The sequence below is a fragment of the Zychaea mexicana genome (genome assembly GCF_025766255.1).
Source record: "Zychaea mexicana strain RSA 1403 chromosome Unknown BDB00scaffold_44, whole genome shotgun sequence".
Taxonomy (NCBI): domain Eukaryota; kingdom Fungi; phylum Mucoromycota; class Mucoromycetes; order Mucorales; family Lichtheimiaceae; genus Zychaea; species Zychaea mexicana.
The window spans coordinates 176,279-200,052 of NW_026516707.1; the positions used below are offsets into that span (position 1 = coordinate 176,279).

At 42.5% G+C, this 23,774-nt stretch overlaps 7 protein-coding genes across 7 annotated transcripts; 6 read left to right on the forward strand and 1 right to left on the reverse strand.

Moving 5' to 3' along the window:
- Positions 1-3,720: 3,720 nt before the first annotated feature.
- Positions 3,721-4,889, forward strand: BDB00DRAFT_422593 (uncharacterized protein). The gene has a single exon (XM_053117326.1). It carries the CDS (start codon positions 3,781-3,783, stop codon positions 4,525-4,527), a length of 747 nt encoding a protein of 248 aa, XP_052978994.1. The 5' UTR covers positions 3,721-3,780; the 3' UTR covers positions 4,528-4,889.
- Positions 4,890-5,251: 362 nt separating this feature from the next.
- Positions 5,252-6,849, reverse strand: BDB00DRAFT_883375 (uncharacterized protein; the record flags this gene model as incomplete). The annotated part of the gene is made up of 4 exons (XM_053128229.1): positions 5,252-5,411; positions 5,508-5,804; positions 6,342-6,447; positions 6,846-6,849. 4 exons carry the CDS (start codon positions 6,847-6,849, stop codon positions 5,252-5,254), a joined length of 567 nt encoding a protein of 188 aa, XP_052978995.1.
- Positions 6,850-8,054: 1,205 nt separating this feature from the next.
- BDB00DRAFT_826947 (Tetraspanin family-domain-containing protein) lies at positions 8,055-9,951 on the forward strand. Its single transcript, XM_053123764.1, has 7 exons — positions 8,055-8,286; positions 8,389-8,416; positions 8,650-8,823; positions 8,906-8,940; positions 9,006-9,082; positions 9,160-9,325; positions 9,453-9,951. Exons 1-7 carry the CDS (start codon positions 8,212-8,214, stop codon positions 9,807-9,809), a joined length of 912 nt encoding a protein of 303 aa, XP_052978996.1. The 5' UTR covers positions 8,055-8,211; the 3' UTR covers positions 9,810-9,951.
- Positions 9,952-11,850: 1,899 nt separating this feature from the next.
- On the forward strand, positions 11,851-13,780 carry BDB00DRAFT_826953 (uncharacterized protein). The gene is made up of 3 exons (XM_053123765.1): positions 11,851-12,618; positions 12,692-12,797; positions 12,878-13,780. The coding sequence occupies exons 1-3, from the start codon at positions 11,994-11,996 to the stop codon at positions 13,614-13,616; spliced, it is 1,470 nt and encodes a 489-aa protein (XP_052978997.1). The 5' UTR covers positions 11,851-11,993; the 3' UTR covers positions 13,617-13,780.
- An 873-nt stretch (positions 13,781-14,653) lies between these two features.
- Positions 14,654-15,577, forward strand: BDB00DRAFT_929519 (uncharacterized protein; the record flags this gene model as incomplete). The annotated part of the gene is made up of 2 exons (XM_053128970.1): positions 14,654-15,152; positions 15,219-15,577. The coding sequence occupies exons 1-2, from the start codon at positions 14,936-14,938 to the stop codon at positions 15,575-15,577; spliced, it is 576 nt and encodes a 191-aa protein (XP_052978998.1). The 5' UTR covers positions 14,654-14,935.
- A 4,746-nt stretch (positions 15,578-20,323) lies between these two features.
- On the forward strand, positions 20,324-20,581 carry BDB00DRAFT_740172 (uncharacterized protein; the record flags this gene model as incomplete). The annotated part of the gene is made up of 1 exon (XM_053118443.1): positions 20,324-20,581. A coding segment is annotated over one exon (258 nt), but the record flags the coding sequence as incomplete, so codon positions are not given.
- Positions 20,582-21,069: 488 nt separating this feature from the next.
- On the forward strand, positions 21,070-22,836 carry BDB00DRAFT_826986 (uncharacterized protein). The gene has a single exon (XM_053123766.1). The coding sequence runs from the start codon at positions 21,130-21,132 to the stop codon at positions 22,759-22,761; it is 1,632 nt and encodes a 543-aa protein (XP_052979000.1). The 5' UTR covers positions 21,070-21,129; the 3' UTR covers positions 22,762-22,836.
- The last annotated feature ends 938 nt before the right edge of the window (positions 22,837-23,774 follow it).

Genomic DNA, 23,774 nt, shown 5'->3' on the forward strand with positions numbered 1-23,774 from the left:
AAAAGTAATGACGTTGATAGGAGTGTTGTAACAGCTAATGTTCATTGGGGGAATTGGTCTGTTGTTGTTGTTGTTGTTGCTGTTGTTGAAGTGTAGAGGAATAAAAGAAGAAAAATTCTTTGTGGGAAAGGAAGAGGAGTTGGGTGGCAAAATAGATGGGTTGCAGTAGTAAAAAATAAATTTCTTACAAGTAAAAAGAAAAGCTCATATTATTAGTAAGAAAAAATGGAGGACGAGAAGGCAAAGGAGCAGATAGTATGTAGGGTCCTTTCCACTATTGAACTCCCTTTCTTTCTCCCCCGTCTCACACTCAACGCCGTTTCAAAAGCTATGAGTCAGAATTCAAGTGACGTCGTTATGTGTTTTTCTCTCTCTGTCTTCGAGCGAATGGACCCCTCCCGTCTCTGCAATTGGTCGAGGACGTCCCTCCTTGTTCCGATCCATCCCCCCACCCACCCAAATCCTGTTAAAATGGAGCAATCGACTCATACGGGAAAGCAGGGGGATGGACAAGGCCAAGATGATCATTCATATTACCACTTTCTCCCCCTTTTCCACTTTTGCACATTTTCCAAAAGCAAAGAATGACAAATCAGCCTGATTTCTATCAATCAATCACACGACTATTTTTATCTTTTTTTTCTTTATACCGGCTCGAGCTTTAATAGAAAGAAAGAAAAGAAAAAAAGCCGTTCCAAGCCGGATGAATTGAAACAAATGAGGTAGCGCCTTTTTGTGTGTTTTCTCGGCAAATCATGTGATTCGTCTCGCCACATTCAAAGAACACGGATAACTAATACATCCTACCTAGAGCAAGTGCTATTGGTCAGCAACCACCAAAAGAAGATTACTCCTTTGGTTGTTATGCATTATGTGCATGATATCAACTTGCTTTGTTTGCAAATCGCTCCCTTCTATTATATAACTAGTATTGTCTGTGTGAACTGTGAAGTAACCCTTGAAGATTGATGTCACTTTTACCTAGCAAAAGGGACTTTTCATATTACTTGGGCGATCGTCTTCTTGATGCCATAATTGCGTTGCTCCTCCACAGATTCTCGAATTAACGCATTAAGCCTTCTTTGATGATAGTGTCAACGACATAGTGACAGTGGCTGTTGGTCTCATGATACACATCCTCATGAGTGACACCACTTGTGGAATCAACATTCGACCACATCGATCGATGGCATACTATCGCTTGCTGTTGTTGAGTAGTGGTCGTAGTGACCCAACCAATGGTAATTTTATATGATAAGTTGTCGTGCGTTATTAGTAGTTACTACATTACTAGTGTAAAGGAATGTTAATACATCAGACCATCTTATACACGTTAGTTGCTGAACGTTGTACATACTATATTTCATTAAAAAAAAGATTTATGTTTGTTACAAGATTCTAGTAGTAGGCCATAGATTTTTTTGTTTTGAGAGGAAAACGATTGTTCCATAAAGTTCTGAGCAGGAAAATCTCAATTACTTGTGTCACTACGGTAACCATAATGCACGAGCCTTTTACACTATTAATCACGAAAATTAAAAGGCCGTGCCGCAATGCATCAAAAGCCAAGTATAGAAAATAGGTCGAGCGACCATGCATGGTATGTAGTTATTCACTGAATCTCGTTTCAATTCAAAGCTTAGCAGTCCATTGTACGATGAGTATGAGAGAATGCAAACATGTGCATCTTTTGTTGAGAACTACAATTCGCAGAGTCTAACTTTTTGTATCATGTACACCTGGTTGAAGAGTGGACGTCTATTTTCTCCCAAATCAAAAGGAAAAGTTGCAGCTATGAATGAACCGTGAGAAGTCTCTATATAGTATTGCGCTTTACACAACAAAAAAAAGAATTGTACATGCGTACAGCAATGCATTTCATGAGTCATGTTTACTCAGCACTCGAAGACATGAAAAAATCTCTTCCAATCCGGGCATCTTTATGCTTTACGAATATAATTCAGTCGAAGAAGGAGATAGTTTGTTACATAATAGAAATAACACTGGCTGTGATGCGTGTTTTATGTCAGTGCTATAATATACATCTTCCACCGATTATCCTGCTGTATGGTGGAGGTACAACATGAAAAGCATACAGGAGTAATTTTGATTTAGATGTGCCATAAAGAGATTGTTGGGATGTAAACGGAGTATATGGTGGGAGGCAGATGTATTGCAGCCGCGGGGCTCATATACAACTTTGAGTACTACTTACGGTAAAGCTCATCGCGCTTCGCTAGTAAACGATCAAGTACAATGCGATGCATGAAAACAATTGTTACTGTTATATGCTGAAATTTAGTATGAAAGCGGCACACATTGAAAATGATGAAGAAAGCTTGTTATATGCTTACGGAGTGTAATGGGAAGGAAGGATAGTAGCAAAAATTTAAACCTTGATCTATCATGCGATCGAAGAACTACGGGAAACGCAAAAGGTATTTTTCTTTTGTACATAACATTTAGAATGCAGTGTGATATTTGCGCTGATCCGAAATGGCGAGGTATGATATGTATGGCGAAGTTGTCTAAGAGAAAATGAATGCAGGCCGTCAATGGGTCGTGCGATGTACAGGTTACTTAATGCTGACTGTAACAGTACCACCTTATTCTGTACCGGTTTCTTCCTTAATATACTGTTAGTACACACGTTTGAATACAAGTTTATCTCCCAAATGAGTGCTCCCAGAATCACCTTGATAGCTGCTGCAGAAATGATGCTCCGGAATCATGTACTAATTGATCCTTGAACCCAATGGCCACCTCATATAATATGCGAGCCTCGTCCGACGTTGTCGCGAAAAATAGGGATGTCAATACTATGCCCTTTTGGCTTTTGGTCAAATGTCGACCTTGTCGAACAGCGTATGGCTTTGGATACAAATTAACCTGCAATGTGTTATCGCTATGCTTTAATAGGCGCATTATTACCGGTGAGTGCTCGTCCGCACCTTATTAAAAGCATGTAGCAGCTGCTCCGCCTGTTTTCCGTCTAGTTGATCGGGCCAATGCGAGGCTAAAAAAACATATATTCACAAAGAAACCAATAAATATAATATGACGGGTGGACTCATTACTGTACCTCGTTCAATTTCTTTCTAACTTGCTTCTTCTTCTTCTTCTTCTTCTGTCGTCTGCTATTGTCTACGTCCTGGATAAAATCGAATACGTTTCCTTCTACGTTTCATTAAATCAAAAAAGAACAATGTGCGGTACTCGAGTGAAAATAGTATGCTAAGGAACATGTATTTGATATAAAAAGAAGGTGAAGGTAGAAGCTGTTTGGAGAAAATGGATCGATAATAAGTGTATATGCGGTGGTGCCAGCCCTGGCTTATATGCATATTAATGGAGAAGCAATATGGTTTGCTTGACGAGGATAGTTGTTGCTCCCGACTGTGCATTGAAGCAGTAATAATGGGCTCTTTTGTTGGTTATCCGTTGTTTATAAATTTGCCAGAAGAAGCAGGGAGATTTTAACGAGTGAGTTACCATATGTACAGGCCTTCTTTCCCCTTTGTTATTTTGACATACAGTAACTCATTACAAAATGGGGATACGACTTATATACACACGTATGCATACTGTACTGATCATGGTTGCTTTTGATTTTTAAGAATTCACGTGCCAAAAGAGTATATGTTCAAACACACGTGCTGGTGGACTTCCAAGATTGATATATCACAAACAGACTAGCATAATATTGCTGTTTGCTTAGTTCTCTTTTCCTTGCTGTTTTATTTTTGGTTCGGCCCCCTTCACAAAATCCCAACAAGCACCATGACCAACAACAATGCAATATCCATACTGATGATAGCAACGACACTGACGGCAGTGTTTATTACTATGGCTACTGCCGACAAAGATAGTAGCAACAGCAACCACAACCTCGCCGATGATGCCCTGGATTCGGTCGTGTCACTCTTGTTATCCACCTTTTCGTCTGTGCGCAGCTTGTTTTCTAAGGGCACCTATCTTGCACTCTCACCAGCCCGCTTGACCTACAAGAGTATGACCTGGCTGATTCACCAAAGCATTGTCGGCATGACCCACTTGACATCGTACCCTGTCGTGTCATTCCTACTTGCTGCCATTGCCTGTGGCGTAATCATTGGCGGTTGTGCTGGATTCGCGGTGGAAGCTTTTTCTTCTATGCTCCTGTCGGCAACTTGGGGAAAACCTCAACTCGCTACCACCACAACATGCGATACTGACGACGACAAAGAACAAGAAGAACAACAAGTAGAAGAAGAAGAAATCGTGGTGACCGAGTTGGGTGCTCGACGACGGCAACGACAGCAGCAGCAGCAGCAGCAACGGCTTATTTACAAGAACAAGAATTACCGAGTCGACAATGACAGCGAAGAAGACGACAACAACTATTCTGATATTAACAACGACAATGGCAACGACGACGACGAAAAGACAGACCTTATGCATGATATATTAAAGCGTCATTTGGCCGCTGTATCTCACGAACAGCAACAGCAAGGCAACTTGAGGCGGCGAATGGCTGCTGCTTCTTAAAAAACTTTCATGTGCAATTGATAAACTCGCTCTCTCGCAAATTGCTGTGCACGAGCCACACATCGCGCCTTCAGGAATGCCACCAATAGCACCAACACATACATGCATGAAAACCTTACTCATATTATACTTTGATGCAATATACCTTTATAATCACATATTATTTATACATTGTAGCAGTATGGCCTGGTATTCATACATAGTTAATACTGCACAAACACGTTGTCTCCTCCTCTATGTACATCCTCGTCAACCTTTTACCAATTTATATTTCGCCATTCTCCCAATTTTGAAAATTCAGACTTAGCAGTATATATTTACAAACGAAAGAAACGAGGATAGTAACTGAAAAATGAGAAACTCTGGTATTGTGTGGGTGATTGATTTCCGTAAAGGAAATAGTAGACGGGAAAAGCCGGGGGTGATACTAGCGATAGTAGTAGCTGTAGTAAAAATAAAGGAGGTGGCTATGATGAAAGTGAGTGAGCGAGTGAAAGAGAAGGGCACATAGTAGGAAAGAAAGATAGGAAGAAAGAAACAGACAGGAAGATAGGTGACAATATTGTGGTGTGTAATGTGTGTATATGATTGTGGGTAGTAATAGTAGTAATAGTGTATATATATATATATGAGATGATGATATGGCAATGATGATGAATGAATGAATAATGCATACATTACACATCCACGAAATAACCTTTTCCTCTGTTTGTAGCTCAATCGATCAAAAGAGGTTCTGATGATAGGCACACATGAAATGATAGACCAATCCCACTAGACTTGCAAGCAACAAGATCCGAAACAGTCTCCAGATATATTCAGAGATCAGCCATCGACGATTATTATTACTGCTTGCAATGGCTGCCGTAAAACGATTGGTAGCACTACCGCCAAGGTGATGGGTATCGCTGCCATTGTTGGTAATGGTGGTGGTCGTAGTATTCCCATCCTCGTCGACCTCGTATTCAGCAGGCTGCAACACGGCATCTGGCGGCTCCTTCAACAAGCTCGGCGCAAAGACGTTTTGTTTCGATCGTCTCCTCCGTTGCTCCTCTTCTTCTTCGTGGGATTCAGCCAACTTTTCAATCACATCCTGGCTACGCAATTGTTCAGAGATGACTTCGGCCACAAGCGGTGCTCCCGTTTTGGCAATCAATGCTTCCACCACTTCATAAATCACACCTTTTCGTTCGTCTTCCAAAGTCGCTTCTTCCAATGCGGCCTGCGCAAGTTCAATAAATCGATCCTTGTTGCCATCCCCGAAATCATCGCGATCACTGTTTTCGTGTAAGCTTTCATGCGGTCGGTAGGGTCGACGTCGTTCAAGTACCATTGCAAAACTTTCCGATGCAGGCGCTTCTTCAAAATAATCGTCGTCGTCGTCTTTGTCGAGGTCGTAAAAATACTCGGGTCGATGTTGAAGTGAAAGCTGTTCCTGTTGCTGTTCTTGCTGTCCTTGGTTTTTTCGTGACTTGGCGAGAGCTGGTTGGGCGGCAATCATGTTGAATGATTTGTGGTTTTTTTCTTTTTTTTTATTTCAATTTCCTTTTTTCAAGGAGAATTTTGAAAAAAAACAAGTAATCAGAAGAATATTGGAAAATGAAGAGTGAAAGAGAAAAGAAAGAGGAAAGAAAAAGAGAAATAGAAGGTTATATCGCTTCCCCGGATTCTGTTGAGGAAAGGAGGAGGCGGTACTAAAAGAGAGAGGTTTTCAGGCAACAGCACGCACACCCGGACTAACGAATAAAAAACTCTTTTGTAAATATATTTATTTGGAACCACACACGCTTTTCGTGGGGACCACACACGCGCACACTCTTGTTGTTGCAGCGGCTTTGTTATTCACTCGAAAACGAAAATAAGATAGGTTCGTTTCCGATCTTGACAGCAATCCAAAAGCTGCAGATAGCATTTTAAACACTAAGCATGATACACAATCAAGAATCACAATATCATACATCGGCGACGACACAAAGAGGAGAAGACTTAAGAACACTCTGTAGATCAAGATAACCGATCACTGCTTTATGGATGTCTATGTCAATGGAGTAGCTGCTAGTACTTTGTATGATTTAGTGTTGCTGCGGTGGAGGATAGGAGAGAATGATCAACCGGCTTGTTAGTTTATTAATAAGTCTTTATAAACCACTCTTCAAGACGCACGTCACGTATTAAATTCGAGATAATATGTTCTCTTCTGTTGTCCAACATTGAGGAATGAGGGACACCAACGCTCAATATTCGCGGGCTTGGCTGTTGGACTCGGATGATGAAAACCTGCTGGGTCTGCTGATGGCGACTATGATGAGGATGATGACGCATGCTGTTGTGTTTTTGTTTTAAGGCATTACTGTATGTGCTACTGCTGCTGTGCATATATACTATGGTGTCAACATAGTAAATTCATAATGTGTACTTTAACTACATGTTATTACTATCAGAACGGTATACTTACTATTATAACTATCAGGTCTTATGCGCAGGTATGCTAGCAAGTGCTAGTAGCCTCTGTTTGTATAGCCATATGTTCCATTCGGAGTGTGAGTATGTAAATCAGTATAAACTACAAAGAATGACGAGGGACGTGCCAGTGGACATACCCCAGCAACTCACAGTACTGCAAAGGTAGATCCTGGGTATCACATGTTATACTTATAAGACATCTGGCTATGGAGGGAAGTATGTTTGTATGTATGCACAGGCCTGCATTGGCAGGAACGAGCACATATCATGCATGGTAACAGTACACAACAGACACAGACACTTCATCACACAAAGTATGTTATTTTCGTACTTCTTTTCTTCCAAGAAGAGCTTCTTTGTCTCTCGCGGGGCTTACTGGCATGAGCGGAATACACATCATAAAGTGCTGAGTCGGGCATAATAGAACATAGTGAGTTGGAAAGAGAGAAGATCGCATGATGTACTTTCTCTCTCTCTCTGTCTCTCTGTCAAAAGATCAGGTACGACGGTGCACAACAGTAGACTCTTAACCTTTTTTAAGCTTCTTACAGCTAAAGAAACTCAGCGTTTCTTCTCTTGCTCTTCCGTTACAGTTTTGGGAGATGTTGTTGCTATTATTGTTTGTGAAATTAAAAGGATGCAGCATAGTATAGATCATGTCTGCACATGCACAGAGGATAGGACTGTTCGATCAGCAGCGTACATTCCACTTGTCAGTATCATAGATGAATCCACAAAGCTGCAAAGGCAAAGACATTGTGTTTATGATCAAGGTCAATAAGTACACAGACCTTGGTAGTGACCTGGCAGCTAGTGAACCCTTCTTGATCGTTGTTATTACTGGGAAAGATGTTTGTAATCATTGGTATAATAATAAGGTTAGACAAAGAGAGAGAGTGAGAGAGAGAGAGTGTGTGTGTGTGTGTGTATGTTTACGTGAAGGGCTGAAACTATGTCATTGTTTCAGGAAACATGAGCCTTGTGGATGCTGCTGGCGTGGATGATTTTTCTTTTCTGTTTTTAAGGTGTGGTAAGCAAGCGTTACTTTTTTAATTCTTTTCTCTCTCTCTGCTTTTTTCTTCTTCTTCTTCCACAGCTTCCCCTTTCTCTCTCTTTCTCTCTCTCTCTCTCTCTGTTCCCTCCACCCCTTTCTTTTTCTTCTTTCTCTTTTCCTTTTTGTACATTTTGCAAACACAACAACAATCTCAAGTTGCCTTGTTAATGGAAGAAAGATTTGTTTCGAGGCGAACCCGAGGATTACGCGAAGCCGTCGCTGTCTTCCATCTTATCTTTATGGTAATCCCCTTTTTTTTCTCTTTTATTATCGCACGCGTTATATCTCATTACCCATTAAGGACAAGGGCATTGACATGAATTCTCTTTTTAAAACTTAAACAGGTTGCAGGACTTGCTATTCTGTCGTTAGGTATGAGGGAAAGAGCGGGTTTTGCGGAAGGGGGAGGAGGACGCCAAGTTTGCTTGGCCCTATGAAATACTCAGATTTTTGTGGTCGACGGTTTTTACCGTTTATGGGCAGGAATCAAAAGAGAGGGCGGGGGTGTGGGGGAGAGGGGTTGGGTTAAGGAAGTGTAAAGAAGTGCGTATTTCACACGCACCCACAAACTAAGACTACCGTTGGAAAAAAAAACACACAAATAGGCGCATATACAATCAACTCATCGCTCAGCAGGACACTATCGATTGCACTCCTGACCATCGGCGGCGCCTTGACCATCGTATCATTTATCGCCTACTTTGGAGCCCATATCGAACATGCCGGCTTTCTAAAAACATACAGCAGCACAGTCGCATTGCTGCTGATACTCGAAATAGGTACAGTATTCTTTTGGGAGGGCATTTTCACAACTCTCTTTCTATTTCTCACACGGTCCCTTTTCGCCTTCTCTTTCGATAGTGCTTGTCGCGCTTGTTTATGCCCACAGAAAAGAAGTAAGTAGAGAGATAAAGGACGCCGTCATGCTTAATTTGTGTGTGTATACTAAATTGGAAATTAGCTGGACGATTACGGCAGTTGGGCATGGGATTTCTTCCAGCAGAACGACGGGCCACTCTTGAGCCAAATTGAGGATTCGTAAGTTCGTTTTGGAATAGCTAACTCTGTGTGAATAATAATGTGGAAATGGGTCACTCAACAAGAACAACACTCAGACTTTATTGCTGTGGATACGATTCACCTCACGATCGACTTGTGCCTTCATCAACATGCAAAGAGCCATTACCAGACACAAGCGGATGCAAGAGTGCGTTTACAGCTTCCTTCATCGAATGGCGAGACTGGATTCTAGCAGCTGTGCTGATCATCGTTGGACTTGAGGTAAAAAGACTTGTTGCTAATGGGGCGAGGTGAAGTGTACATCACGAGCGAATGCCAACATTTTGTGTCACCCACCCAACTCACACACAAACCCTATTTCTCTCAACAACAACAAACAACAAAACAGCTCACTGCATTGCTCACGTCCGTGGTGCTCACGGTCATGGTGGAACGTGATTCGGAGGAAGAACAAGCATACATGACACTGCTATCCGCACAAAGCAATACGCATGGATGGTTTGATGTGAGCAACAGCGGCGGCTCTTTAGCGAGCGGCAGTGGCGGCGGCGGTGGTGGCCATGGTAATGTGGGAAGCGGCAACGGAAGCAGTAGCCCAGTGTTTGGACGACATCCTTTGTCATCCTACTCTTCAGCCGGCAGTCGTTCCGGCTTCTTCTATACCCCTCGTCCTCCTTCGTACCATCAGCAACCACACCGCGTCCCTCGTTATGGCAGCACTCTCTCCACCTCTTCGCACAAGTGATCCATACACCTACAACACCACCATAGCCAATCTCACGACAACCATCGTTGAACACAAACACACACACACACACACACACTTATATATACATATATAACTTCGCTCAATTCACAACTGTCAACCAAATCACCCAATTCACTATATCACCTTTTATAACTCATACATACACACCCAACTCCTTTTACCGCCTCTTTTGCATACCGTTTGTATATCTCTTTTTTTTTCAGTGTTTTCTTTTTCCCAGCATTCCTTCTATTAGTACATTTCCAGAATCTTTTTATATATATAATTTGCAACAACCGTCCATTTAATGCCTAGAAACCTCAATTACAGTAGTACTCAAGAAAGCCCCTTTACAGCGGTAGTGGTTATGTTTACTGAACAACCCTTTCAGATGTGAGATAGATCCACTATGCAATTGCTTTTTTGCTACAGTATAACAATGTACAGCATTTTATTAAAGCTGGTAAAAGAAGATCTAGTCGTAAATGTGTAACTACATGGTACATTTAAGCACTGTAGGAAAATACAAAGATTATAGAATTTCCCTCGGGTTCTTTTAACGTCATCTGGATCCTGTGCTACGTAAACGGATGTGGGCTAAAAGGTGATATCAAGGTTAGGTGAGGGCGACGAGGATCAGCTTATAGACTGTTAATCATACATACATGGCTGGCACCAAATCCTACAGGAGTGCCGCATGTCTGCAAGATCATGTTGGTCTGATTGACAGATCCCTAATGGAATATTCCGTCTTTTGTCAGATAGAACAATCTCATCAACTGTTTGAAACCTTGACACCATCCACTGTCTCGAATACAGAGACTGAAAACTGAAAGTTTGTAGTGGTCGATGGGGTTGTGAAACGACTGATTTCTGTCACTCGATAAAGACCGTTGTATACCTTCTGCGACAGCTCGTCAGATGGAGGAAAGTCTCAGATTAATGTGCCTTGGCGACGACTGACTTGCGTTACTTTATGAAGAGACTTGACACGTCGGCTCTACGGACCAACCAACATTATATACAAATCATATATCAGTGAGCTAAAAACATTTCTCACTGCGTGTTGGTGGATGCTTGATCATCGTCGTCGTTATGGTACTCGCCCTGCTCTTCCTGTGAACATAATTAAGAAGACTGATATGATATAGGGATCTTGGTCTTTTCAAGTATGACGTTAGCAAGATACTCTATCCCTAAAGCTTCGCCAAACAGTCTTGCTTCTTTGGTGTAAACTTTGGCGACGCCATAAAAGCAATCGAAGCCCCGCAGCTTTGACACGGAGCGAAGGGGAAGGGCTCAAGACCGGAGGAGGTGCGAAGGTGACAGATGATAATGGTTTTCTGTCACAAAAGACGAAATGTCTAGTTGTCTTTATGGATGCTATGGAATTGTCAAATGCTCATACAAGCCGAAATGTAACAGGTCTTTCAAAAGTCCCTTCAATGACGACAAGAAAGCGGCAAATTTTACTCTCAAAAAGCTAAGCTCCAGCAAAGCTGTATACCATCAGATGTCCGTTTGATATAAACAACACTCTTTTGCAGTCTCGTCCCGCATCTATTCCTCTCTTTGCTTTAAAAAGTATGATGTATCAATGCTTTCGTGATCGATGCTGAAAAGGAGAGTATGTTATACATTTTGTATCGATGTATGTGAAGCGGGTACCGTGTCGTGGAAGAAGTCTGCGCGTTAAACTGCGACTGTAAATCGCTGCGCAGTTGCATGATACAGTAGCCGGTTTTCCACTTTTCATTGTCTCCCGCGCAGCTTTCCCCCCTTTCAAACAGCACACACTCGTACATACGCATAAAAAGGGATCTCGCTTCATCAAAATACGAAAGTCTATCTTCGATTCTTGTAAACAGCATGTCATTCAAGAATCTGTCAAGTTGAGAGACCACAGAGCACACTCGGCCGTCTACCCCGAACCAAGCTACTTTATCATATACGTGACATAAAACAGCAACTAAGCGATTCTCATAGGTCATCAATGACGACGTTGATGACTCGTACTGGACAGATCTAGACCTTGACTGCGCGCAGGTATAGCATTTATTCTTTTTGCAATAAAATACAGTATACTGGTCGATTAATTCGAGACATTTTCACAGCTCGTATTTCGAGTTTAAGAGGTCAAAATGAAGTTGATTCGAGAAAAAAGCCGTCGACGAACTATACATGAAAAAAACGACTATGGCGGTAAAGTATTTACAAAACAGGGAAGAGGCCGAAGTTGACGACAAGAAATCAGTTTCACTAGTAATCGGGAAAGTCCCTTTTTCTACCTCAGCTGTCACTAGTGACAACATCTCTTGGGTTCTTTTGCTTATTATATCACAATATACCATCATGAAAGAAGAAGAAATATCAGATAAAACTGCTACTATAAAGTACTATAAAGACATTCCCGCCTATGGCCATTTCCTCCAACACCACCTGTTACCCAACATACCCGCACTCTTTGGCCCAGCTCTGACTGAATCGTGGAAAGCACGGCGTGAGTGGGTTGAGCAAAGCAGCAACAACAACAATAACAATAACAGTTGTCATGATGAGCAACAAGATCATTCGGAAATACCTGCTATGCAACCACGTTTCGATTACTTGAAGAATGAGTTTGGATCGGCTCAAGTGGGTGTGGCTGACTGTATTGAACGCGATTTTACGGATCAAAAACGATCCGAAATGTCATTTGATGAATTTGTAAAAGTTTGGCCGGCCGGACGATATTATCTTAAAGATTGGCATTTTGTTCGGTCATTTCCCGAGTACAATGCCTACAAGGTGCCGCATGTATTTGAAGGTATAGTATTGCTAAATAAATTTTGTGCGTAATGAAAGAAGGTCATAGTTACTAATAAGGAATAATGAAAAAGACGATTGGATGAATGAATATTGGTTAAAGGATAACAAGGATGACTACCGGTTTGTTTATATGGGGGGCGATGGTACGTTTACCCCGCTTCATGCCGATGTCTACAGGTATCTTCTATCAAAAAGAGGAAAGGGACCGACAGCTATAGTAGTAATAATGCATAGATACATACATACTTCAATAATAGGTCATACTCATGGTCAAGCAATATTTGTGGCATCAAAAAATGGACACTGTTTCCTCCAGGAGAAGAACGCCTTTTAAAAGACAAGCTAGGCAATCTAGCCTACGACTTGCGATCCATCGACCCAGTCCAATTCCCCTGTACCAAGCAAGCCAAACGGATTGTAGTCTACCAACGGGATGGCGAGACCCTGTTTGTGCCCAGCGGATGGTTCCACCAAGTGGAGAATATCGGACTGACAATCTCAATCAACCACAACTGGTCCAATGCGTGCAACCTCGGCATGACATTCCGATCGCTTGCCTCGGATTTAGACGATGTGGAACGATCCATCGATGACGTACGCGAGTCCATGGCACCACTGGAATTTGTCCAAACCTGTCAGCACCTGTTGCTTCTGCACAGTGGATGGGACTGGTGCATCTTTTTAAAGATGTTGCACTGTATTGCGCGCAGGCTGTCATTGTCATCGCATCAGCAGCAACTGCAAAAGGAAGAAAAGACGATATCGCCGCCACATGAATTACTACGACTACAACACCACCAGCCGGACCTAGCATGGCAGGCGCAGCAGATTTTAGATGTGATAGAAGCATGGAATAAGAAGACACCAGAGAAACTGTTGATGGATGAGTACTTGGAGCAACAAGGTCTGCGCACATATGTCCAGGAAATCAAAGAGTTACTACAGGATATACTTGACATTAACAAGTGTTTATCACCTAATAAGTTGAACATATAAGCTGTATTGATACTAATAGTGTCTTGAGATCATTACCTGCCACTAATTTGAATAATGTCGAAGACACGTTCGTTGTTCTAAACTTTTCGACAGACTTGTTGGGCGTTGTGTTTGGAGGAGTGGTGGTCATATATGACTTACAGTTTATCGTTTAATTGCTTGACTGCATATATTTTAAGTGAAGGGTTAGTAAGAAGCTATCTTGAAGCCATGATAATGCCGAACTTCATGGCTGCAAGCAAACGCACGAAGTATGTTGTCTGTGTGTTCTCCTTTTATATTTAAACCTATCACAAGCACAGATGATGGTGATGAGGATGTTTGAAGACAGCGTTAAACTTTGAAGACAAGCGAAGGCAATGCCTGATACCTTGGAGGAATAAGCACGTTGGTGGGCAGTCCAAGGTAAACCGACTGAGTACCTATTATCTATAACATATTATACGGTGCTAATGAGATCTATAGGACTTGAGTGTACGTTATGTCTCAATTAGATGCGAATATACAAGCCAATGTACCAAGTGATGGAGATCGGACCTGTCCGTGCTTCACGCATTTGGTCTCATCTGATCAAAGTCGAGAACGACAAAAATGCAAAGAGTTTTTATATTTTCAAATCAACTGTATGCGTAGAAAACTGACCGCTATAATATTAGTAAGGCTGAACTGCAAGCCAACATTTCGATTTTAGCAAGCGGCTGGAGGGTAGGGTACAGTCTGAAAGCGTGGGAAGTAAGCTTAAACCTTTCGTTTTCTTTGGTACCTGCTGTGGCGTATCTAATTATTGCCCTATAATATACAGGCAATCGTCCAGCTCACCGGGAAAGAAGTCGAAGCACACCACACCTTGTTTTAGAGTGGTCAGGATGACTATCATACTTATAGAAAGCCGTCTTGTAAAGCATATTTCCAAAGCGATGTTTATCCATGTGCTCATTTGTTCATATGTTGCCATTACTATATATTTACTTTGTCATAGTTTGCTTGCGGAGACGCAACAGTTTCCGCTAGTCCTTTGATTGAATATGATATATAGAAGAAGCTTTTAATTGTAATGATACAAAACACACTATTTTTTATATCGTCTGAAAATAAAAGAAACTGCCCGGAGATTGTGGAACTTGTGACCACGGAATGTGTTTCCTTCCAAGTAAATACGCAGAACTTCGTTGGTGACGGCATCATCCAGTCATTGTTGCTTATCCTATTTACTGTAACAGCAGACACACAAAACGGCAATGGTCCTGTCCTAACTTTCCTTGAAATAATACTGTATCATTGTTAGTATTTTTTACTAACTATCCAAAGTTTATTTAACAATGGTATATTGCATATCACAAAGATCATTCAAGTACCATCAATATATGCTCACGAAAATGAGTAAACCAGAAGAAGCATATCTGTGGAGCAAGGCTTTACAGCCGACGAACACCCGGCGGGCTTTTGATTGTGTCGAGCGGGAATTTATCGGAAAGAAGGATGACTCAATATCATTATGGTTCATTTTCGCTAAGCGTGCTATCCGACACTATCTTTGTCCGAAAAAACATAAATAGGCGCGTGAATATGTTCGTAATTGACATTCTATAACCAAGAAAAAAGGTGGTACAGCCAACGCTACAGCCATTTCCAAGGACTACAAGCGCAATTCCGATAAAATGTCAACGACCGATAACAACGATAATACCGACGCTACTGCCAAGACGCTGAAGTCCATGGAGATCATAGGCAAGAATTTCGGTGAAATGCAAAGAGAGCTCGAACGCGTGAACAAGGAAAAAGTTGACGATGATACTCTGATGGATATCTCAGTGTATACCGCGTTATACTTTAACTATTGCACGGCAGATCCAGAATCTAAATGTACCAATGTTGGTTTCAAAGCTTTTCTCAAACATATGCTTTGCACACACGATGAAACCATTACCAAGTACAAAGGATACGTCTGTTCTAAAGAGTAGATGCTGCACCCTTCCTATAGTGTACTAGTAGCATGATATCACTGTAATTCAGTTGTATCGCTGTAATACTTTTTTAACAATGTGTAGTCATAATTATATTTTGTGCATCTATGTATGTTAATCTTTTTATATATACGTGTATTGTTCTAAGCGAATATTAGCTGAGCCCGTAGAAACTTATACATGAGGATCGCGTGAGATCAGACATGCAACATGAAATTATTGTGTATTTGGTATGATCATGGCCTAAATTAATACTGATAATCTGAAATAAAGGAATTGCTTATATATTCATAAATACTCACAATCGACGTTATGCACCATCCTGACATGTCTTTGCCACTTCGATTTTAGCGGCTGGTTCGTACTCAGTTAAAATAGCGGATCCCTCGCCCGGACGTCTTCATATGGCATGCTTCATATCTTGTTGATAAATGGCACTGCTGCAACGATATTGAAATGCATGGATAGGGGAATTTGATGATACGAGGACACTGTATGTATCATACCATTGGTTAAGAAATCAAAACGAAACTCAAGACCACATATTATCATGTATGTAGCAATATGATGTGTAGATTTAATAATTTCAATTTTCTTGATTCAAATTTATCATCACTTACAGCTCGCCAGGTGGAGGAAGTCCCTCAGATTCATATGCCTTGGCGACGACTGACTTGCGATATTTTATATAAAGACTTGACAGGTCGGTTCCACGGACCAACCAATAATATATACAAATCATATATCAACAAGCTAAAAGCATTTTTACTACGTGTTGTATTATTTGATTAATCCCACGTTGTCAGCATCAGCAGGCAACGCGTATTCTTCAAGTACCTCTCCAGTCATATAGTTATACAACCGGATTGGGTTTTTTGCGGGCCGACGCCGATTCGCCAGAAGAGGGTATAAACAGCAATAATAAAATATACAAAGCAAAGATATTTATATCATATGATTAAATGCAAGGAAGAAGATGAAGCTTTCAACGACTTCCTCAGGTCCAGGTTAAAGCAAAAAGCTCACGCAACCGTCGAGATGGATGGATAGCTCTTGACCACAGTCGATGGACTACTTGACAGGCCAGCTTTTAGCAGCGGCAGTGATGTGGAGCGGGATGACAGTAGAGCATCATTCTTGACCAGCATGGAGGTGTCTGTACACTATCGCCAATCCGAGAAACAAAAGAGACGAACAGATACTGGGAAACTGTTGAACCACACACACACACAAGATTCTATCGTGTCACACTTACCCATACTTTACGATGAGGCACAGGAAAGCCGAACACCCGGCCAGATCAGAGAATCGCAGCCAAGACAAAAACACTTCATCTAGCTGGAAAAAAGAAAGATCAATACTTAAAACCGGTTGGTTACCCTCTTTTCACTCACCACCATAAAACATACATTCTCCAATCTATTCTAATCCATTCCAGTGATACTCACATTAAATAGCCTCGGTTTAGAGACGTAGATGAGGAGGAAGAAGAGCGGCATGATTGCTGTGGTCGCGCGGTTATATAGTAGTAACGAACACACATTTCATTCTATCCAGTCAGATTGCTCTCTCACGTTTATGACGCGCCGGGGTGTGTGGTTCCTCCAGGTCAGATACTTAACTTTACAGTGATTGTATGAGATTGTGAGTAGACGGGTATCGCATCGAGGAAAAGCTCAAGGGTATAACCGTCACTAACACGATATGAGGCTCACTTCAAAACCTTCATCATCTGAGAAGTGTCATCGCTTTGAACAAGCTGAATACAAGTATCAACGTATTCACTATGTATACAGGAGTATCCAAACTCTCAATGAGACATGACGATCCCGCACTTGCCGGTGTTCCATTTGGTGGAAAAACCATGGTCTTTGGTGGTGACTTTCGCCAGGTATTCAACATTGTATCCTCTCTTCTACTTTGAATTCTTTTACTATGAGCGGTACAGTAAAGTATCTGCAACATCCTGATAATCGGTCCTTCCTGTGATAAAAAATGCATCGCGCTCGCAAATTGTACAGCACTGCTTACTCATCGGTTTGGCCCAGCGTCATCATCCGCCACCTTGAAACCAACATACGCGTCCAACAAGCTGCAAAGACCAATGACGCAAACAAGCTTGGCCAGTCTATGCAATGTTTACTTCGCAATTGTGATGGTGCTGAGCTGTTGGTGCCAACCTCTGATGACAGAGTCCGGCTACCAGATCGGATGCTCATACCGCATTACAACACATACGAGCTCATGGAAGCCAATTACGGCAACCTCAACGCACCACACGTGGATCGTGATTACCTCATTAATCGCTCTACCACGACTCCATGAATGTCGACGTTACAGCAATCAACGATTTGGTACTCGGTCATTTTCCAGGTACCATACATGAATACCAGAGCGCTGATACATTGGATGATGCAGAAGATCAAATCACATACCCACCAGAGCTTCTAAATATAATGTATCTATCTGACCTTCCACCGCACTCGCTGAAACTCAAAGTCGGTTGCCCAATCATGCTTTTGAGAACTTGCACACCCAAATTGGTCTCTGCAATGGGACACGGCTGATCGTACGCTCTTTTCAACGATATGTACTTGAAGCTGGAAATAACCAGTGTTGGGTTATTCACCGTGAATACTCGGAGAGCTAATAATCACGCCGTGAATAAGTGAAAAATGTACGTGAATATTCCAGCGTGAATAAACCTTCTTTATTTGGAAATGCTTAAGGGAGAGCAAGAGAGGGAGAAACCAAAGACTCCAGAGTCCATTTATAGCGCCTATCATTGGCAGGGTGGGGGTCTGACTCGTCCAGCATATCTTCCAGGCTCTCCAGGCCCGTCTCATCGTGCTCATCATTCAGCATGTCCATCCACTCGTTTGCGAGTGCCATCCACTCACCGTGCAACATCTCCGTCGAGTCCTCGCTGCTGTTGCATAATATGAGTCTATATAGGAAGGTTTATTCACGCGTGAAAATTAATTCGGCATGTATTATTCACGCGTGAAAATGTACATTTTCACTGTCCGTGAAAAATGGTCAACGTGACTATTGCCAACACTGCCGGCAACATCGTCTTAATCCCTCGCATAACACTAACACCATCACAAACACGCTCCCCCATTTAATGTAAACGTACGCAATTCCCTGTCGCCTGGCATTTGCAAGGACCATCAATAAGGCACAGGTCAAACTTTCAACACTGTTGGCCTCTACTTGCCTGAACCTCCTTTCACGCATGGTCTACTCTATGTAGCCAAGTCGCGCATCCGCACCCCTTCACCCATTAGAATGGTGTTAGATCCTGTTGACTCAAGGGACTCGGGTCAGCAAGGCAAAACACCCGAAATGTTGTTTTCCATGAAGTTCTTCTATTGATCGTCTAATCCCTTTTACCTTCTTATCAATATCACTACATCATCTTTTTCAACACTTCTTTTCGCATACCATTTTAAATTAAAGATGGTGAAGTATCGAACTTTGACGACATCCTATCATAGACTATTCACTGCACAATGATCTTGCTTTTGTTTTTGAAAACAGACAATAAGCATTTAATAGCGAAATACTGATCCAACCTCGCTCCACCGGGGGGCAACCCCCCTTGCGATGCGTTTCCGTTGTATGACACGGAGCGAAGCGGAAGGACTCAATCATCCGAGCGTATAAAGTGTGAAATATAAAGATCTGCACCACGTATAAACCTTTTCTTAACACTCGTCTCGAGAAAGGCGCAAATTATTTGGTTCCGGTTCCTATAAAGAGTCGATATCATGTGGCCTTTATGTCATTGGTCGAGGGTTACTCAAAAAGAAGGCTGTGTGTGAGAGTATACATGATACAACAGCACCCATGTGGAAAGAGAGAGGGCCGCAATGGTGAAGATGAGTGCAACTACTTGATAGAGCCAGAGACCAACTTTCCACACTAATAAAAAGTTGGCTGTTCCAGCGCCACTCAGCTGGGCAGCCAGAGCACGCACCCGCAGATTATCACTTTGCCCTCTCTCTTACACACACTCACTCACTCACTCTCTCACTCTCTCTCTCTCTCTCGTTCGCCCCTTCTTAACTTTCTCTCTCTCTCTTTCTCAGCAACCCCTCTCCCGCCGCCTCCCTCTATTTTGTGCGTGTGTGTGTTTGCTGCTTTCCCTCTCACTGCACCCACTCACCCCCACATATACACACACCACACACACCACACACACCACACACACAAACTGTATATCGGCACATATACACACAACCCATTCGAACAATGTCCAACGGCAGCAGCAATAATAGCAACAGCAACGACATTAGCGATGATAATGCCATTCTACCTTACCATTTTGACACACGCTCAATGTACACTGCTCATCCAGCAGTGACCCATTCCCATGGATTCACTGCACCCTCCCATGTTTCCCCTGTTACCACCACAACCACAACCAGTACCACTACCGCTTCACCGCGCTGGCCTGAATCGTCCACTTCTCTTTCTTTGTCGTCATCTTCGTCCGATACCACTATTCCACCTCATCATTCTCTAACTGTTGCCGAATGGGCAGGCACAAAACAAGCGTCGTGTAGTAAGTTATATTTGCAAAATTTCTTTGTTTCTCTTGTTATTATGATACACAATATCTTTGTATTCATTAAACCTCTTTTATTCTGTTCCCTCTTTCCACATATTCCAACAACAACAACAACAACAAAATACGACAAAACAGGTTGCGCTTCTGCCGAATATCCTAGTGTACCTACACAAGAATGTGGGGACTGGCGAGACGTACATCGTAACATCAAGCGCATGGACCAACTCTATGATGCGACCTTTTATACATGGCTCAAATCTGAAGATAACGTTCTTGTCACTGCCATGTATCTGCATCGTATCGCGAACGAGTATCCCTTGGAACGCATTGCCAATGCACTGAAATGGCTTGTATCCGATTGGCGTTGGGAAAGCACCAGTATCTTGGTCCGCCATGTGACCGTGGACTGGTGTGATAAGGATGGTAGTGTATACATACAAATCAAGGACGCATCGTGTCATCCCAATTTTTTTTAATACGAATAACCAACACGATTATTTCTATATACACATACACACAAATCACAGGCGATCTAAAGCGAGCATATCTATTACGACATTTGACGCAAAACTGGGCTACGCAGTACACAGCAACACTTATTACGACAATTCTAGCAACGCCACCTTACTTGTCAGCCGATAATGCCCAGCGGGAACGGTTTTTACGTGCATTTACAGAGGAATGGGACTTTTCAAAACTTTCTGAATTCTTCATGTACTTACAAAGCCGGGCGAATGTGGATTATAAGCTCAAATGCGTCATGCTGCAGGAAGCAGCAAGGCGTGAGCGTGAAACGCTTAGTGCCAAACTGAACAATCGAAAAAAGCGAAACAAGAGTCGACAGGATAGTAAACAGCAGCAGCAGCACCAACAACATGATGTAACAGATACATCAGAAGCAGCAGTAACAACAACAACATCACCAGCAGCAGTAGCGACAGAAGCTCAAAGCCACAATAATGACGATACTAACATGAAAATCGACAGCAATAGGCATAGCACCGACAATAGTATGCGTGAGCAATCCGGAACAATAAACATTGATAACAGCGAAAATCAGCAGCAACAGCAACAACAACAGCAAACGGTACCCATGATTGTGGAAGAAGGCGATAGCGATCCAGCTACGAGTATTTGCGATCGCAACACCACTACTGCTACAGGCATCACCAGCTCACAAAATGATCATGTCAGTAGCGCACGTAGCGACGATTCGTGCTTGGACCTATCCGCACCGGTACTACCCAATGGAGGAGGAGAGAATGGAAGCGAAAGGGGAAGTGGAGAAGGACGAGGAGTAGCACCTGCATCGTGCTCCTCATCTTCATTTCCACCATCATCATCTGCAACAACGAACGATACTTCTACCACTGCGACAGCAGTAATACCGGTAGCAACAACATCTTCATCGTCAGCTTCTTCTTCTTCTTCCTCCGCGTCCTGGCGACATCATCATCGTCGAACATCCAGCAACGATGCAGCGGATATGAATAAACGATTTCGATTATCACAATCTGAGCTGGAAGAGGAAAAGCCAGAAGACAGCGTGGTGGTTGTACCATCATCAGCAACGATTCCGTCGTCATCCGCAAGTGTCGGTTGCATATCAAGTGCTGCCTCACCAGACCCATCACCATCCACATCTGCCACAACTACTTCTGGTACCAATCCATCATCATGCTCTCCTAGTATCCTTTCATCGTCGTCCACTATCACCACTCCTACAGCGACCAGACGCGCAGCCACTCCCGACCATTCGTACCACCACCACATCCGTTGTGCTACTACAGCAACTTCGTCGTCCGCTTCTTTAGCCAGCAGTGCGGCGGTCCCGAGCAATAGCGACAACAGTAGTAGTCATGGAAACATGATGAATAACAATAACCATGCCGGGAATCCCAACAGTTGCTGTTGCTCCTGCTGCTGTAACTATTGCTGTAGCAGTAACAGCAGTGGTAATGGCAACAGCAGTGGTGGTAGCAGTAATAACAGCATTGGTTGCGGTGATACCAGTGCTCGCCACCACTATGCTGCATCTGCTGCTGCTTCTCCGAACGATTGCGTTAGCGCGAGTAGCATTGGTAGCGATTTGTCCCATCTGCATCTGTCTCGTGTCACAACAGCAACAACAACAACAGCTACTGCTGCTGCATCCTCCCTCCATCATCACAATCATCATAGTCATCATCACAGTCACTCAAATCATATCCATAGCCACCACCACCAGCACCACCACCATCATCACCACAGTCACCATCACCATCACCACCACCATCATGCTTCTTCAAACACATCCATAAATCCTACTGCCACCACCAGCACCACCACAACGTCCGCTTCTTCGAATCCACCTGCCGTCGTCGATGTATTCACTCGATGCTATCAATCCACTGCTAGTGCTGCTGCAACGTCGCATTTACAAGTGCACAACTTTCGACTGCACCGACGATCTAGCTCGAGTTCATCTACAACTTCAACAGGATCAGCAGGCTCTTCAGTGTCGCAAATGGAGGATGATGGCTCTTCCAGTGGTGGCGGGAATATGAAGAAAAGGACTACAACGCCTGTGAACAACCAGGATAATAATACCACCTTTTATCGATAAGAAGAGAGTGAGGAAAATATTTTCCCTCCCACACAAAAAATAAAAATAAAAAGCCCACAACCAAAAAAAAAAGAAACAGCACAAAACGCAATGTAATCCAAAGACTTGTTTTATTATCCCTCTGTGGCATGTATGTAAAGTTTATATACAATGTATGTGTGTGCGTGTGCATGTGTGTGTACAGTGAGCGTCTTGCATTTTTAGAACGTTTAAAAATCACCCGTCTTTTCCTTGTTCAAGGTCTCGATGTTTCGGTCGATTATCCATAGTATATCCCATTGACGCTTGTAACGAATCTCTCCGTAATTGCTCATTACTCTTACGTCGGTCAGCTGTAGCCATCTCCTCTGCGTCCTACAATAGTTTCGAGCTTGTTAGGTGTTTATAAACAAGATTGAGGTATAACTAACTTTTAAGACGGACCATGGTGGCAAATTCTGTAGGATCAATTTCTCCGCTCAACACACGTTGACTTAGTGGGTTTTGTCTATCCTTGAGATTTAAGATATGTGACCGTATCGACTCCTTGTAACCATCGTTCACTTGACCATTTTGTATTTCATAGATGGCGTTCTCGATCGATTCAGCTAGTGAATTTAGATCATCGTCTATTGATGTACAACGTATATAAGCTATACATACATATAGACAGGCTTTAAATTAAGAACAGAATGTTAGACTCACCTGTTGCTGTGCTAGAGTCTTGGTTCTTGTAGCTTTCGACAAGTGCCTTTAGCAACAAGTCTTGACCTAGTAAGCTTTGATGGTGAGAAACAAAAAAGGGTCTTCGTCTACTCTCCTTTTTTTTAATAAGAATCTCTAATTGTGTATGCTAAATTACTTTTTCGTCGTATTGGCTCCATGGGATATCTTAGCCTCGTTGAGAGCGTACAGTAACTGTTGAAATGGAAAAAATTACAACGACGAGTTTCGGTTGTTTTGTTGCTTCAATTATATACTTCCTCCTCCTATTCTGAGACCGGATCCCACTATGAAGTAATTGTCCGCGTTAT

Coding starts and splice junctions, on each gene's coding strand:
- BDB00DRAFT_422593 (XM_053117326.1), top strand. CDS start 3,781: ATGACCAACAACAATGCAATATCCATACTGATGATAGCAACGACACTG.
- BDB00DRAFT_826947 (XM_053123764.1), top strand. CDS start 8,212: ATGGAAGAAAGATTTGTTTCGAGGCGAACCCGAGGATTACGCGAAGCC. Junction 8,941..9,005: donor TTTATGCCCACAGAAAAGAA/GTAAGTAGAGAG, acceptor ATTGGAAATTAG/CTGGACGATTACGGCAGTTG. Junction 9,083..9,159: donor TTGAGCCAAATTGAGGATTC/GTAAGTTCGTTT, acceptor AACAACACTCAG/ACTTTATTGCTGTGGATACG.
- BDB00DRAFT_826953 (XM_053123765.1), top strand. CDS start 11,994: ATGAAAAAAACGACTATGGCGGTAAAGTATTTACAAAACAGGGAAGAG. Junction 12,619..12,691: donor GGTGCCGCATGTATTTGAAG/GTATAGTATTGC, acceptor ATAATGAAAAAG/ACGATTGGATGAATGAATAT. Junction 12,798..12,877: donor CTTCATGCCGATGTCTACAG/GTATCTTCTATC, acceptor CTTCAATAATAG/GTCATACTCATGGTCAAGCA.
- BDB00DRAFT_826986 (XM_053123766.1), top strand. CDS start 21,130: ATGAAAATCGACAGCAATAGGCATAGCACCGACAATAGTATGCGTGAG.